The 14,162-nt window shown below is 45.3% G+C and overlaps 2 protein-coding genes across 3 annotated transcripts; both read left to right on the top strand.

Moving 5' to 3' along the window:
- The first annotated feature begins 10 nt into the window (after window positions 1-10).
- HARS2 (histidyl-tRNA synthetase 2, mitochondrial) lies at window positions 11-6,825 on the top strand. Of its 2 annotated transcripts, none has more exons than XM_044780631.2 (13): window positions 11-183; window positions 1,684-1,758; window positions 2,004-2,123; window positions 2,249-2,344; window positions 3,062-3,187; window positions 3,294-3,401; window positions 3,661-3,759; window positions 4,077-4,170; window positions 4,499-4,626; window positions 4,720-4,866; window positions 5,126-5,242; window positions 5,435-5,581; window positions 6,004-6,825. In XM_044780631.2, the coding sequence occupies exons 1-13, from the start codon at window positions 76-78 to the stop codon at window positions 6,061-6,063; spliced, it is 1,425 nt and encodes a 474-aa protein (XP_044636566.1). In that variant the 5' UTR covers window positions 11-75; the 3' UTR covers window positions 6,064-6,825. The 2 variants fall into 2 exon arrangements, with proteins under 2 accessions (XP_044636566.1, XP_014685128.1); XM_014829642.3 differs by having other exon boundaries at window positions 4,720-4,962.
- Window positions 6,826-7,380: 555 nt separating this feature from the next.
- Window positions 7,381-13,816, top strand: ZMAT2 (zinc finger matrin-type 2). The gene is made up of 6 exons (XM_014829624.3): window positions 7,381-7,712; window positions 8,048-8,141; window positions 9,453-9,576; window positions 11,335-11,408; window positions 11,859-12,004; window positions 12,789-13,816. Exons 1-6 carry the CDS (start codon window positions 7,473-7,475, stop codon window positions 12,930-12,932), a joined length of 822 nt encoding a protein of 273 aa, XP_014685110.2. The 5' UTR covers window positions 7,381-7,472; the 3' UTR covers window positions 12,933-13,816.
- The last annotated feature ends 346 nt before the right edge of the window (window positions 13,817-14,162 follow it).

Raw genomic sequence — 14,162 nt, 5'->3', positions numbered from 1 at the left:
CGTTCCTGGGGTGCGACCTACCTCGTTCCCGGGTGCTTTGGCTTCTGTCCCAGAAGGCCGGCCTCCTGCCGCACGATGCCCCAGCTCGGACTCCTGCATGGGAGAGTCTGGGCTTCGCTGCTTGGGAAGCTCCTGCGGCCGCCAGGTGCTGTGTGCATCGGGGCGGTCCATTCTCATAGCCAGGTGAGCCAGACTGAGATAGCTCCGGTCTGTCGGAGCAGGATCTCCAGATCTAAAAGCATGGACTCGCGACCTGTACTCCAGTAGTATTACAATCAGTTTTTATTGAGTGCTCATCGTGTACCTACCGGCACTGAGCTAAGTGTTTGAAATGCTTTGTCATTTAACCCTCATAGCATTCTTGAGAGGTTGAGATTATTATTTCCATTTTACAATTGAGGAAACGGAGGCTAAATGGTTAAATGACTTACCTACGGATGTATAGTAGGGGAGCATTTTAATATATGTCGACAATCTCCTGTCTGAACCTGTTGGGGTCAAATACACTAAAATTTCTCAAGCAAAATATATGAATATTCCCACTAAGTGAGATGATTAAGATCATAAGTAGACTGAGTTCACATTAGACTGTCTCAAAATGAATCTTAAAAAAAAAGAAACAAAACGAGAAAACCACCACTTTTGGTTTTCAGAGATTTTTAGATTTTGGAATTGCAGAGGAGGGATTGTGGACGTGAATTGCTATCCTTTGAAGGAGAGAATCCGCCAAAGTATGAAACTATCACACCCTCTATATTTCTGGAAGGGCATGTAGCCTGCTGGTAATATACAAAATCACTGATTCTGTACCTTGGGAAAGACCTTATTTTCGTCCTAGCAGATGCTTTGTACTATCAGGAACGACAGGGCTCAGATCTTTTGTTATTAATTATCAGTCACAGCATTGTACCAGTGTGGTTTTTCAGTTCAATCAGGAAATCCATTCCTGTTCATTCCACAAACATGTTCTGTGCCCTTGGGCTGGTTCTCTTCTGTGTTCAAGTTACTTTTTTTCCTGTCTGCAAACTTAATGACCATTGCTACCTTAGTAAAAATTTTTAGTTTCGCTCTTTGAGTAGGAACTGAGAACTGGAGAAGATCATACTAATCCCTACCCCTAGATGGTTGGTGTGGAGTGGTGGGTTGTTTTGTGCCTTCATTCTTCTCCGGTGCTTAAACTTTTTCAGACATTTAAAAACTCCAACGGGCCGGCCTGGTGGCACAGCGGTTAAGTTCGCACATTCCACTTCAGAGGCCTGGGGTTCACCAGTTCAGTCCCGGGTGCGGACCTATGGACTGCTTGGCAAGCCATGCTGTGGCACGCATCCCACGTATAAAGTAGAGGAAGATGGGCATGGATGTTAGCTCAGGACCAGTCTTCCTCAGCAAAAAGAGGAAAATTGGAGGCAGATGTTAGCTCAGGGTTAATCTTCCTCAAACAACAACAACAACAACTAAAACCTCCAAATGCAATGAGGAAGCCTGTACAGTAAAGATCTGGCCTCATGTGTATTACATGTATGTTGCAGATACAACATGGGTTTTGGTGGGGGGAGGCTGAGATTGTGATGGACAAAATAGCGTTCAAGCTTCCTGTTGCTCAGGGACAAAGGTCTATGTGGGTAGCTTGCAGATCTGGCCAGTCTTGAGAGGGACCGCATCTCACATTCTTTCTTCTACCAGGTTGCAGAGGCAGTGTTAGTGTCCCAACTGAAACCACATCAAGAGAAATCAAATTTTATTATCAAGACCCCAAAGGTAATGCCCTTTGCCTCCTCTCTCCCATTAGAGTATCTTGGAGGACTGCCCTCTGCTCTGCTTATCTCTTCCTGACCTCTTTTAATGTTCTTTTAGACTAATTAAAAAAAAAATCTTCACCGTTCTTGAGGTACTCAGTGGGGTTCAGAGTCCCAGACCTTAGATTATAGATGTAGTTTGACTCTTTGTCTTAAGTGGACTTGTTTTTTGTCTTTGTTTTCACTATGGCTGCTTTTGGTTTCTAGGGCACCAGAGATCTTACTCCCCAGCAGATGGTTGTGAGGGAGAAAATTCTTGATTTGGTTGTTAGCTGCTTTAAACGTCATGGAGCAAAAGGGTTGGATACCCCAGCATTTGAGCTAAAGGTAAGAGGAGAAAAAAGAGTGCTGGATCCCCTTTTCTTCACCTGCCTTCAGTTTCCCAAAGGGCTTCTAGCCTGTGTTCTGGAGTCCTCCTTTAAACAGTGGTGCTTTCTGTTTGACCCCTGCAGGAAGTGCTCACTGAGAAGTATGGAGAGGACTCTGGACTCATCTATGATCTGCAGGATCAGGGTGGAGAGCTATTGTCCCTGCGCTATGACCTTACTGTATCTTTCTGAGTGCTGGAGTCTGACTTATTTCTTGCCAAACTCAGAGGGCTTTCTCTGACAAAAGAGACAAGAGTGACTCTGGGACCCTTTAGGTCTCTTGGCAGCAGCCTGTACTTCCAGTTTCTCCCAGAAGGCAATTCTAGCAGCAGAGCCTGGCCTGCAGCACTGTCATTTAGCTTTAATTTGTATCAGAATCCCTTGGGGGAAGCTCGCAGAAACACAGATTCCTGGCCCCCTGCTCCAGATATTCTTAAATCTGTAGCTGGAGTTGGGTTCAGCAGGCTGCATTGTAAACAGGCATCTGGGTAATTAAGATGCAGGTGGTCACTGCCCTACACTTAAAGAAACATCGCATAGAAGTTATAGGCAAAACCAGGTTCTGAGGCTTGACTATTCTGAGAAATTGAGAATTGGTCTGAATGGAGGGAATGGCTCAGACTTGAAGTTCTTAGGTCATTTCTATCTCTACTTCTCCGGCTTTCTACCGAACTGCAGTTTTGCTAGGTCAAATTCCTTCATTTGACACTATTCAGTATATATTGAATGCCAAGCACTGCTAGGCCTTGGCAATAGTGGGAAACAAGATAGAGAAGGTCCTTGTTCTCATCCTAGTGGATGAGATCCAGTCGATAGAGGCCCAATCCTCGCTAATGTGTGTGCACTGAGCCTAGTCTTTGGATGCAGTATCCTTCCTCCTTAACCAGTTTATGTGAGGTTCCTTTTGCTCGTTATCTGGCCATGAATAAAGTGAAGAAGATGAAACGCTACCATGTTGGAAAGGTGTGGCGGCGGGAGAGCCCAACCATAGTCCAAGGCCGCTACAGGGAGTTCTGCCAGTGTGTAAGTCACCTTATGGAGGCAGCATGGTTTGATAGTTCTGGGGGTCACAACCTGAGAACTGGCTGCTCAGTGGAGACTTTTTTTCCCCTTCTTTTCTTTGCTGTAGGATTTCGACATTGCTGGTCAATTTGACCCTATGATCCCTGATGCAGAGTGTTTGAAGATCATGTGTGAAATCCTAAGTGGGTTGCAGCTGGGGGACTTTCTTATTAAGGTGAGGCCAGGGCTGAAGACTGAGGGGGGAAGTCTGGATTTGGCCTGAGGCTGTCCCAAAACATGGATGACCCCAGCCTTTAAGCCTTCAGCTCTAAGACTTTGTTAGTACAGCTGTTGCATTTCATATATATATCTATATAGTCATCCTGTGAAATTTCCTTTCTATCCCTTTATGAGTCAGGAAGAGTAGGTACTGCCATTGTTTTGAGGGAAAGGGCACTGACAAGACACTTGGGTTACTTCCATTGAGTTCACAGGTCAATGACCGGCGGATTTTGGATGGGATGTTTGCTGTCTGTGGTGTTCCTGAAAGCAAGTTCCATACCATTTGCTCCTCGATAGACAAACTAGGCAAGGTAACAAGACATGCTTCAGTAGACCCTATTAGAGTTTCTGCCCTGCCCTCAAATCCATACGCCTAGAGAAAAATAAGGAGATGGTGGCTGGAATTGAGCTATTCCTGGGATGAAGGTGAGGAGACATTCTGAAGCAAGACCTGAGTTTTGCTGTGCAGTGGGGATTGTGGCTGGATTTCCTAAGCTGCTTCTGACTTTGCTTACTTTGCTGAGTGTTAGCTACTCCTGAGATACATACTGAATGAAAGTGAGATATCCTTTTCTGGTTAGGGAAAGAAGGATCTTGGGGCAGGGTTAATGTTTGGGTGTTTGTGCAGATGTCTTGGAAAGATGTGAGACATGAGATGGTGGCAAAGAAAGGCCTGGCTCCTGAAGTGGCTGATCGAATTGGGGACTATGTCCAATGTCATGGTAAGAACCAGGTTTTTCAGAGCTATCTGGTAGAACCAGAGTAAGGATGATATGTGTACAACTTCTATCTCTGAAACAGCTCCTTTCTTTTTTGTAGATTTGTTAAGCTCCAGACCCTGGCCTGAATTTAATTCCCCCTTTGCTTATTGCAACCACTTTATGTCTTTAAATGGCAAGGGTAGAGGCAGAGGAAAGTCTGGTCATATGAGATCAGGATCTTTTTTTAAGAAAATGAGGAGGACTAGCTGGAGCACATTAGGGATAAATTTGGATGAAACACATCTTGGTGAATAGCACAGACCTTATCTCTCCTCGCATATCTCTTCAGGTGGGGTGTCCTTGGTAGAACAGATGTTCCAGGATCCCAGACTATCCCAGAACAAGCAGGCCCTAGAGGGCCTGGGGGACCTAAAGTTGCTATTTGAATACGTGACTTTATTTGGAATTGCTGAGAAGGTAAGCTGAGTTAGCAGTGGCCCTCCTGCTGAGCTCTGTGGCTCTCAGGGTCCTGAGTCTTGTCTGGGACTTACTACAGCCTTGTCTCCACAGATCTCCTTTGACCTAAGTCTGGCTCGGGGTCTGGACTACTATACCGGAGTGGTCTATGAAGCAGTGCTGCTACCGACCCCAGCTCAGGCTGAGGAGGAGCCCCTGAATGTGGGCAGTGTGGCTGCTGGTGGGCGCTATGATGGGCTGGTAGGCATGTTTGACCCGAAGGGCCACAAGGTGCCGTGTGTAGGGCTCAGCATTGGGGTAGAGCGAATCTTCTCCATTGTGGAGCAAAAGATGAAGGTAGGTCCTAGGTAGGGGTGGAGTGGGGCTGGAGGCGTAAAAACTTTGTTTCTAGAGGTACATTTGGACTGTGTTTCTGATGATTCTTTTTGTCTTGTTTTTTGGAATTACCTGGTTCAAAGGAATTTTTTATTAGTTTTACTTTCTTCTCTCTTTTTTTCAGACTTTTGGTGAGAAGATACGGACCACAGAGACCCAAGTGTTTGTGGCCTCACCACAGAAGAACTTTCTCCAAGAACGATTGAAGCTAATTGCAGAGCTTTGGGATGCTGGGATCAAGGTATGGTGGAGCTGATATCCAAGCCACCTAGTATGTGTGCAATTCAGGTGCACTCAAGACCTTTCTGGTCTTCACTAGAGTGTCTTCTTCGGGTAGGAGGGCTAGCTGCTTATTTCTTTGGAAAAGCTTGCTCCTGAGATTTGAGTGGTGTGGTCACTTCTAAGCCCCCTACTCTATCTTCACCCTTTTCAGGCAGAGCTGCTGTATAAGAACAACCCTAAACTACTAACCCAACTGCACTACTGTGAGAACATGGGCATTCCACTGGTGGTCATTGTTGGTGAGCAAGAACTGAAGGAAGGGGTCATCAAGCTCCGTTCAGTGGCCAGCAGGGAGGAGGTAAGTGAGGACAGGTAGAAATAGAAGGGAGCAAGTATTTCTACTTTTCTTATATTCTTTAAGAAATATGTGTCTTCTGGCTGAGGAAATATCTCCAGGGTTAATAGTGATAGAGATGGAGGAAGACCCACTCTACGCAATCATTGTAGCCAGTGAGTATTGGCTGAGTGGACAGAAGAAGGACAAATAAAATCTCAATGGGTATTTCGAGACTAGTCAACAAAATAGATATAGATCAGGTGTTTGAATCTGTTTAGTCTTCAGGGCATATGTTCTCCAGGTCAGCTTGAAGCCCACACTACTTCCTACTGGTTGCATAAGTAGTGGGAGTAGATGCAGAGTAAAATGAACCTGGAAAAGCAGTGGTTAAAGAGTTAGTATCGCTCTCTAGTTTGTCAAATGAGGGTTCTCTTATGTTTCAGGTGGCCATTAAACGGGAAAACCTTGTGGCTGAAATTCAGAAGCGACTATCTGAGTCTTGATCCTTGCCTGATTGCCCTCTGCTGATCTTTGTAGAAAGTGTTTCATCTACGACTGAGTTCCTGATGGACTTCACAACTCCTGGCCAGGATGGGTGACAAATACCTCTGCCTCCTCCATCCTCCCTGGGTACAGAACTGTAGAAGATCCTGAGGACTTCTGGGCTAGTGTGAGCAGCTATTCTGCATGAGTGCAGATGGCTGGTATGTGAAAGAGACATGCTCTAGTGCAGAGGCTGATGGCAGATTTGAAGTGCCATTGAATGCTGCCAAGAGGTGCTGAGATAGTTGCTGTGAGCAAAGCTTTGGGAAAGTCACTTCAGGCTGAGAGGATTCTGAATCACTGTGATCAGAAGTCAGATACTTAGCTTCCCACTATGACTTCTGAACCGGATTATGGGGAATTTATCCACAACTTGCCCTTCGCCTGTCCAGGGAGCTTTTGGGAGACAGGAAGCACGGGTAATGGCTACTTTCTTCTTTGTTTGAAGACAGAGATAGTATCCCAAGGGCATAGCAGTGCCCATATTGATGTGGCATCTCTCTAGCCCATCCATTGTTAACAATATTAGGGTGAGGCTGTATGTTTAATAATCTTGAGTGTTGAACTTAATAGGTGACTTGACAGGATGGAGGTCTGATCTTTTGAGATTTTGGAGACCATTTCCTGTGCCAGAATCATTGCTCTGACTATTCCATGTTCTGCCATGGAAGTGGCTGTTCTAGAAGTGGTTGGATAATATATTAAATAAAATATTAAATGTAGTAGTTTGGGTAATTTGTTGTCAAGGGATTGGTTTGCATAGACCATAGAAAACGCTTGACTGTACACTGGAAAATTCTGTGAGCTAGGAGTAATCGCCTTGGGGTGATGCTTCTGTATTCAGTGAAGAGAGCAGACACTCTTTCCCCCTGTCCCCACCCCCAGATACAGTCATGTTGCTAAATCAACATAGTGAGCCGTCTGCCAGAGTTCTTCACCCTAGAGTGTTGCTGATGACTGGCCCTCCTAAGTCCAATCATGCTGATTAAATTATGCCCTATAGATTGAATAAGGTTCCTCAGTTGAAGGAGAAAATGATTTAACCGAAGGTGATAGCAGTGCTTCAAGATAAGGAGACAGTGCAAAAAGTGCTTTCCATATGTATATTGGGAAGGCTGCAGTCTTTGTAAACACTGCAGTGTTGTGGGGCCATATCGTTAGTGCATACAGGTAAACGGGGTATCTAGAGCCCCTAATAACAGCTCTTTAGCCTTAAAGCAGGTTTAGAAACTCTTCGCAATGCACACAGAGGTGATTAGACTAGATTAGAAGGCACTGATCTGAACCTCAATTCTCTCGTTTGTAAAACAGACGAGTTGAACTAATTCAGACAGCCCTTCGAAGCTTGTTTTGAAAGCCAGGGCAAAAAATGTTTGCGGACGCCCTTACTTCCGTATCGCTTCATAATATCCTTGCGCATGCGCCACTTCCATGGAGCAGAGGCGGGGCAAACAAGCCTGTTTTAGAACCCCTCCAGTGCTTAGCTCGTTTAGAACGCGAGACTCGAAGCTTATTGGAGGGCAAGCTTGCTTTACGGCTCAACATTGCTTTTTACGGCATTTTCCGGCTTCCCATTCACTTCGCAGTGAAGATGGCGTCGGGCAGCGGGGTAGGTGTTGTGTGTGAGGAGGCTGCTTTGGAATGGGAAGGGGGTGGCTTCTCAGCGCCGAATATCCTGCATCTGACTGGCTTCCTGACACCTACTTGCGGTCCAATGGCCTGGGTTCCGGAGTTCCCCCGTAAGGCCTTGGCGCAGGGCCAGTGGAGTCGCGGAGGTCTCTTGGGTTGGGGTCCCGAGCCCGTCTCAGCCTCCTGGTGCGCTCCAGAGAGGCTTCGCTCTTGACAGGTCCCGGGGTCGCCTTGGCGGTGAGGACGCGGTTCCTTCTGTTTCTCTAGGGGTCGAACAGGATTAGCGACGACTCTTGAGCTCTTTTTTCCCCCCAGACAAAAAACTTGGACTTTCGCCGAAAGTGGGACAAAGATGAATATGAGAAGCTCGCCGAGAAGAGGCTCACGGAAGAGAGAGAAAAGAAGGATGGTGGGTGCCTGCTCCATCAAGGGTTAAGGGTATCCTAGAGGCGAGGCAGTGGCTGGAGAGCGGGTGGGGAGTTGAAATGCGCTGCCCTCCTCTTCTCTTTAACCCCAGACTGAGCGGTGCCTCCCTGGTCCTCGATTTCTTCATGTATAAAATGAGAGCGAGGAGATGGACCGAGTGGTTTTGAGGTGCTTTCCAGCTCTCTTTTCCTCTGCTTCCTTGCCCTGCCGTTGCTCGCCTCACGTAGTACCTTCCTGAAGTACAGAGAAAAGAGTGGAACCCTTAGTAGCGACAGGGAAGAAGTTAGGTGGAGCATTTTGCTGCTGTTCATTACTGCTGCTGAAGACCCCCTTTTTAACTTGAAATTACTTAACGTGGAGAAGAACATTACTGGCCCAATCAAGACCTTCTCCTATAGTCTGAGAAGAGGAGGGGTACTCACCAGGGAACGTGGGATTGTTTCAGGTAGTACTTAGTAGTGCTATTCTCTGTGCCTTGTACAATATCGGGGAGTTGGTGCTCCTCTCCTAGATAGAGGTTTCACTATACAGAAAGAAGTATCTTATTTTCTCATGTTTTCAAATGTGTGCTTTCTTCTTTACTTCTACACCACCTTGCATCTATTAAACCTTTTAATTTTTATGTAAGTTGTATAATATAATGGGTATTTCCTAAATATTGGTCCCCTTTTTTAATTTTCCCGGTTTTCAGAAGAGTCCTTTCTTTTTTTTTTTTTTTAAAGATTTTATTTTTTCCTTTTTCTCCCCAAAGCCCCCCGGGACATAGTTGTGTATTCTTCGTTGTGGGTTCCTCTAGTTGTGGCATGTGGGACGCTGCCTCAGCGTGGTCTGACGAGCAGTGCCATATCTGCGCCCAGGATTCGAACCGACGAAACACTGGGCCGCCTGCAGCGGAGCGCGCGAACTTAACCACTCGGCCACGGGGCCAGCCCCCAGAAGAGTCCTTTCTACATTATGCTTGGGGTGTATGTCTGAAAGCATTACTGAGTGTCCTTGCTCTTCTTTTAAAACATTGTTTTTTGTGAAAATTCAGAACTCTTCCCTTAGTTAATCAATGAATAGAAAACATTGCTTTTAGACTTGATGCCTTTAAAGTGGAGAAAAGCTGTAGAGAGTTAAGGATTGCTTATTATTTTTCCTGTGTTTAGATTCTCCCTAGCTGCTGCTAGAAGTGCCTGTTGTGTCCCTTGCTTAATGAGGGTAGACCTCTGAATTTTGGGTTTCATGAATATCTTTTCTTTTCTGGCTAAGGAACTGTAATATTGAAGGAACTTCCTTCCCCATTATATTTCAGGAAAACCGGTGCAGCCTGTCAAGCGGGAGCTTCTCCGGCATAGGGACTACAAGGTGGACCTGGAATCCAAGCTTGGGAAGACGATTGTTATTACCAAGACCACCCCACAATCTGAGATGGGAGGGTGAGTGGCTTTTCATCTTTTTTTACAGCCAGGAGTAGGTCTAATAAACTATGTTGGTTTTAGGACATGTTGAGGAGGATTCCTGGTCCCAGGATAAAAATATTGTTGTCTGTAATTCCATCCTTAGATTTGTTTTTTTGGCCCCCAAGGTCTCAAGTTAACATAATAGTGTCTCTAGGAGGGATCACTCTGTAGGCTTCTTCAGATTAGTACTGTAACTACTACTTGATATCTTAAAAGGGATTATTTGTTCTCCTACCAGAGGAAGAAATGAAGGAAAGGACTACTGAAGAGATTTTTGTTTTTTCTTAGAAAGATTGGCCCTGAGTTAACATCTGTTGCCAATTTTCTTCTCTTTATTTTTCTTCCCAAAGACCCAAAACGTAGTTGTATATTCTAGTTATAGGTCATTCTAGTTCTTCTATATGGGATTTTGCCACAGCACAGCTTGATGAGCAGTGCTGTGTCGGCACCCAGGATCCAAACTGGTGAACCCTGGGTCACTGAAGCAGAGTTTGCAAACTGAACCACTTGGCCACGGGCCCAGACCCTGAGGTGATTTCTAAGGGAGAAATTAGGTGGAAATAGAATGGAGCCTAGGAGCTGTTGATGGTGAATAAAGAGGACTGAGGTTCCAGACTGGCTGCAAAGGCTGTAGTTGTTATGGATTGCCTGGTTGTGCACCTTCCTCCTAGATCAAGACTATAACCTATAGGAAAAAAGGTCCCACAAGAATTATTCCTCCTTTTGCCCATCACTACTTCTCTGTCCCGTTAGGTTTTCCAGAAGGAGGGCAACACAGATAGCAATGAGTGACACTTTTCTGAGCTGCTTAGTAAACCCACTGTTACCATTCCTCTCTGTATTAGTCATCTATTGCTATGTAAATTAATTAATTAACCCAAAATTTAGCAGTGTAAAACAACAAATAGCTCAATTTCTGTGGGTAAAGACTCTGGGAAAGGCTTACCTAGGTAGTTCTGGCTCAGCATCTCTCACAAAGCCACAGTCAAGATGTCTGCTGGGTCTGCATTCATCTGAGGTATAAGTGGGGCTGGAGTATCTGCTTCCAGGCTCTCTCACTGTGGCTGTGGTTTGGAGGTCTCAGTTCTTTGCCTCATGGGCCTCTCCATAGTGCTGCTCACAACAAAGCAAGTGGCTTCCCCATAGAAGGTGATCCATATAGACAGACTGAGACAGAAGCCACGTTTTTTTCTTATAACCTAATCTTGGAAGTGACAAATAGCATCACTTTTGACATATTCTGTTGGTCACAGAGACCAACCCTGGTACAAATTGGGAAGGAACTACACAGGGTAAGAATACCAGGAGGTTGGGGATCATTGTGGGGGCCATCTTAGAGGTTGGCTCTTACAGTCTTCCAACGGCTAAGTCTTTATGGAAATGAGAAGTGCCGCCTCCTTGTAAAAAGAAGTTTAACATAAAAATATGAGTTTCCTGGGGCTGGCCCCGTGGCCGAGTGGTTAGCTTCGCGTGCTCCGCTGCAGGCGGCCCAGTGTTTCGTTGGTTCGAATCCTGGGCGCGGACATGGCACTGCTCATCGGACCACACTGAGGCGGCGTCCCACGTGCCACAACTAGAAGGACCCACAATGAAGAGTATACAACTGTGTACCTGGGGGCTTTGGGGAGAAAAAGGAAAAAAAAAAAAAGTTAAAAAATATGAGTTTCTTGATTGCAAATAATAAGATCTTTACAAGCAGATTTGACCCAAGTGCTGTTTCTTTCTGTTTGTTAGCTATTACTGCAATGTCTGTGACTGTGTGGTGAAGGACTCCATCAACTTCCTGGATCACATTAATGGAAAGAAACGTAAGGCTTGGAGGTAGTTTGTGACTGGGGCTGGGATTGGGTTTGGAGGTGGAGTAGGGGAAAGGGTGTTTTCTGTTGGGCCGTTTTTTTTAATGCCTGGGGAATTCTCCAGTTGCTTCAGCACCATCCATCCTTTACTTCGTTATCTAATGTCTTTGGAGGCCATGATGTGAGACACTGTTCTGGGCTCTCTACAAACCTAAACCATGGTCCCACCTGTCCCCACTGGTGTGCATCTGCTCAGAAAGGGTAGTTGAAAGCCACATACATCTTGTTATCTGGGGCTGCTGCTTTTGGGGACAAGTAAAGCCAAGAGAGTTTATTTAGGCCATGATTATTTTTGCTGTGTGTGTTATAAGAAGATGTTTTTTAAAAATGTCAGGAAAAGACTTTTTGAGGGGCTGAGGATGTTGTACTGACCTTACCTTCTTCACGGTTGACCTTGCCCAGATCAGCGAAACCTGGGCATGTCTATGCGTGTGGAACGTTCCACCTTGGATCAGGTGAAGAAACGTTTTGAGGTCAACAAAAAGAAGATGGAAGAGAAGCAGAAGGATTATGATTTTGAGGAAAGGATGAAGGAGCTCAGAGAAGAGGTAAGGCTCTACTATCCTTCTCTCCTCCCTCCCTGAGCTTTGACTTTTATGTTATGAGTCTTGGGGAGGCTCTTTTCCTCATTCCACTCCCAACCCCGGAGGATAGTTGTATCTCCTCAATTTCTGTATGTTAGGGGAAACATTTATTGTCCTTGTTTGGGACTCATGATCTGAAGGAAATAGCTCTAAACCTATCTTTTTTTCCTGGACTCTCTGGGCCATACTTTTTTACTACAGGAGGGATTAACTAAATGCACCTAATCCCCAAGAGGCCCGTGGAGCCAGGCTGACTGGGTCAGAGTTCTGTTTCCTCCACTTACTGATTGAATCTTGGGCAAGATATATAACCTTTCTGTGCTTCAGTTTCCCCATGTTAGAGATCTGAGTATATACTATACGGTACTATACTATACAATACTGTACTGTACGATATAGCACTTAGACCAATTTCTGGCATGTACTGCATGCTCCAGAATGTTAGTTGCTATTATATGGTTTTGCTCCCATAACCTTGTTAAAAACTAGAAATGAACTGGAATGTAGGATTTAGAAGTGCTCTCTATAAGCTAAAACTTCTCTTTCGTTGTAAGATTTACTGTGGATTTACTTTTAAAAGATTTACCTTAATAATCTTTACTGTGGCTTTTCCTCTGCTCTTGAAATTTTACTTGCTTTTAACTATTTTCTCCTAAAGATAGAAGGGAATCTTGAAGTGCACCTGTCTCTTTCAACAACGTTTGGCTCGGTAGTCTGAACTGATTCTGAGTGATTTCCCCCCCCCCAGGAGGAAAAGGCCAAAGCCTACAAGAAAGAGAAACAGAAGGAGAAGAAAAGGAGGGCAGAGGAGGACTTGACGTTTGAGGAGGATGATGAGATGGCAGCTGTGATGGGCTTCTCTGGCTTTGGTTCCACCAAGAAGAGTTACTGAGGCTTTCTATGCTTGGCTCTTTGCTGGGCCTAACTTTGTGTGTAGGGGGGTCATTTTGTGGGGGTACTTGGGAAAGTCCTTAAGAGTGACAATGGGGAGGGCTAGAGGGTGGGTGTTTGTGGTTTCCCTCTACCTTGGGAGAGAGTACAGGATGCAGAGGTAATGCTGTGATGTATTTCTTCAGCCTCAGTATATCACTGGAGTCACAGGACCTCTGCCCACCTGAGTTCCCAGTAAAGAAAAACCTCCTCTTCTGAGGCTGCTTTCCCAAAACTCCCCCTGCATCTTTCCCTCTTCATCTATCCAATCTTTTCTCTGAGCATCCTACATTTATCCTGTGTTCTGCTTTTGTTTTAATTTTGACTCTTGCTTAGCCTGCAGCGGAAGGGTTCTCTGGGTCCCAGTTTCCAGTTGACAGCATATCCTTGACCAGCACCCACCCCCCTTCCCCACCCCGTGGTTCTCTGGCCACCTGTGCATGCATGTGTACTTCTGCCTGGGTCAGTGGTGTGTGTGGATGTGTGTGCATGAATCTGTCACATAGAAGAAGCCTGAGCAAGAACTTCAAAGCATTGCTGCGGTGGGGCCTGATGTTCTTGGCTTCCTCAGAGCATGTAACAGGAAATTAAATGGGATGAGTGTTTGGTGTGGTTTTTGTTTGGTGAGTTTTTTAACCTTTGTTCTTCATATGTAAACTGTTCAGCTTTTCCTGTTTGTTTCATTTTATTGAGGATTACTCTCTTTTTGTCTTCCTTGTGAGCAGGCTCTTGGAAGAACCTGTTTGATGCAAAAAAGAAAAAGAAAAAAAAACCTCATATGGGAGCCCTTGGGTCTCAGAAGCTGTTCAACCTGTATAATAAATGGCATTGACTGGGCCTATTTTACATTCGGTTGGGAACATTCCATATTCTTCCCTGTGTATTGTTTCTTTCTTCCACACTGAGGATTTCCATATAGAGCTTATTCTTCCTTCACTTGAGCCCTGTCACTTTTTTTTCTAGGTTCTTTCAGCATAAGTTGTATTTTCCTCTGATGAGATCTGTGTTCAGAGGAGTCTGAACAAACTTTTCCTATAATAGCCTCCTTTCATCCTCTGTTTTTGGAACAGCAGAGCTCAGGGTTGAACTTAGTGTTTTCCTTACTGTCTGCAGTTAGGCTAGGCACATGGTTACTCAGTCTTGGCAGTGTTGACATTTGGAGCTGGATAATTCTTTGTGGGGGCTCCCTTAT

This window comes from Equus asinus, chromosome 9 (genome assembly GCF_041296235.1).
Source record: "Equus asinus isolate D_3611 breed Donkey chromosome 9, EquAss-T2T_v2, whole genome shotgun sequence".
In the NCBI taxonomy this organism is placed as follows: Eukaryota; Metazoa; Chordata; class Mammalia; order Perissodactyla; family Equidae; genus Equus; species Equus asinus.
Note: the sequence above shows the minus strand (reverse complement) of the source record. Positions and strands in the feature narration are given on the sequence as shown.

Excerpts from the sequence above, each read along its gene's own strand:
- ZMAT2 (XM_014829624.3), top strand. The coding sequence starts at position 7,473 with ATGTTTGCGGACGCCCTTACTTCCGTATCGCTTCATAATATCCTTGCG. Across the intron at positions 7,713-8,047 it reads AGATGGCGTCGGGCAGCGGG|ACAAAAAACTTGGACTTTCG; the intron begins GTAGGTGTTGTG and ends TTTTCCCCCCAG. Across the intron at positions 12,005-12,788 it reads TGAAGGAGCTCAGAGAAGAG|GAGGAAAAGGCCAAAGCCTA; the intron begins GTAAGGCTCTAC and ends CCCCCCCCCCAG.
- HARS2 (XM_014829642.3), top strand. The coding sequence starts at position 76 with ATGCCCCAGCTCGGACTCCTGCATGGGAGAGTCTGGGCTTCGCTGCTT. Across the intron at positions 3,760-4,076 it reads CGATAGACAAACTAGGCAAG|ATGTCTTGGAAAGATGTGAG; the intron begins GTAACAAGACAT and ends GTGTTTGTGCAG. Across the intron at positions 4,963-5,125 it reads TTGTGGAGCAAAAGATGAAG|ACTTTTGGTGAGAAGATACG; the intron begins GTAGGTCCTAGG and ends TCTTTTTTTCAG.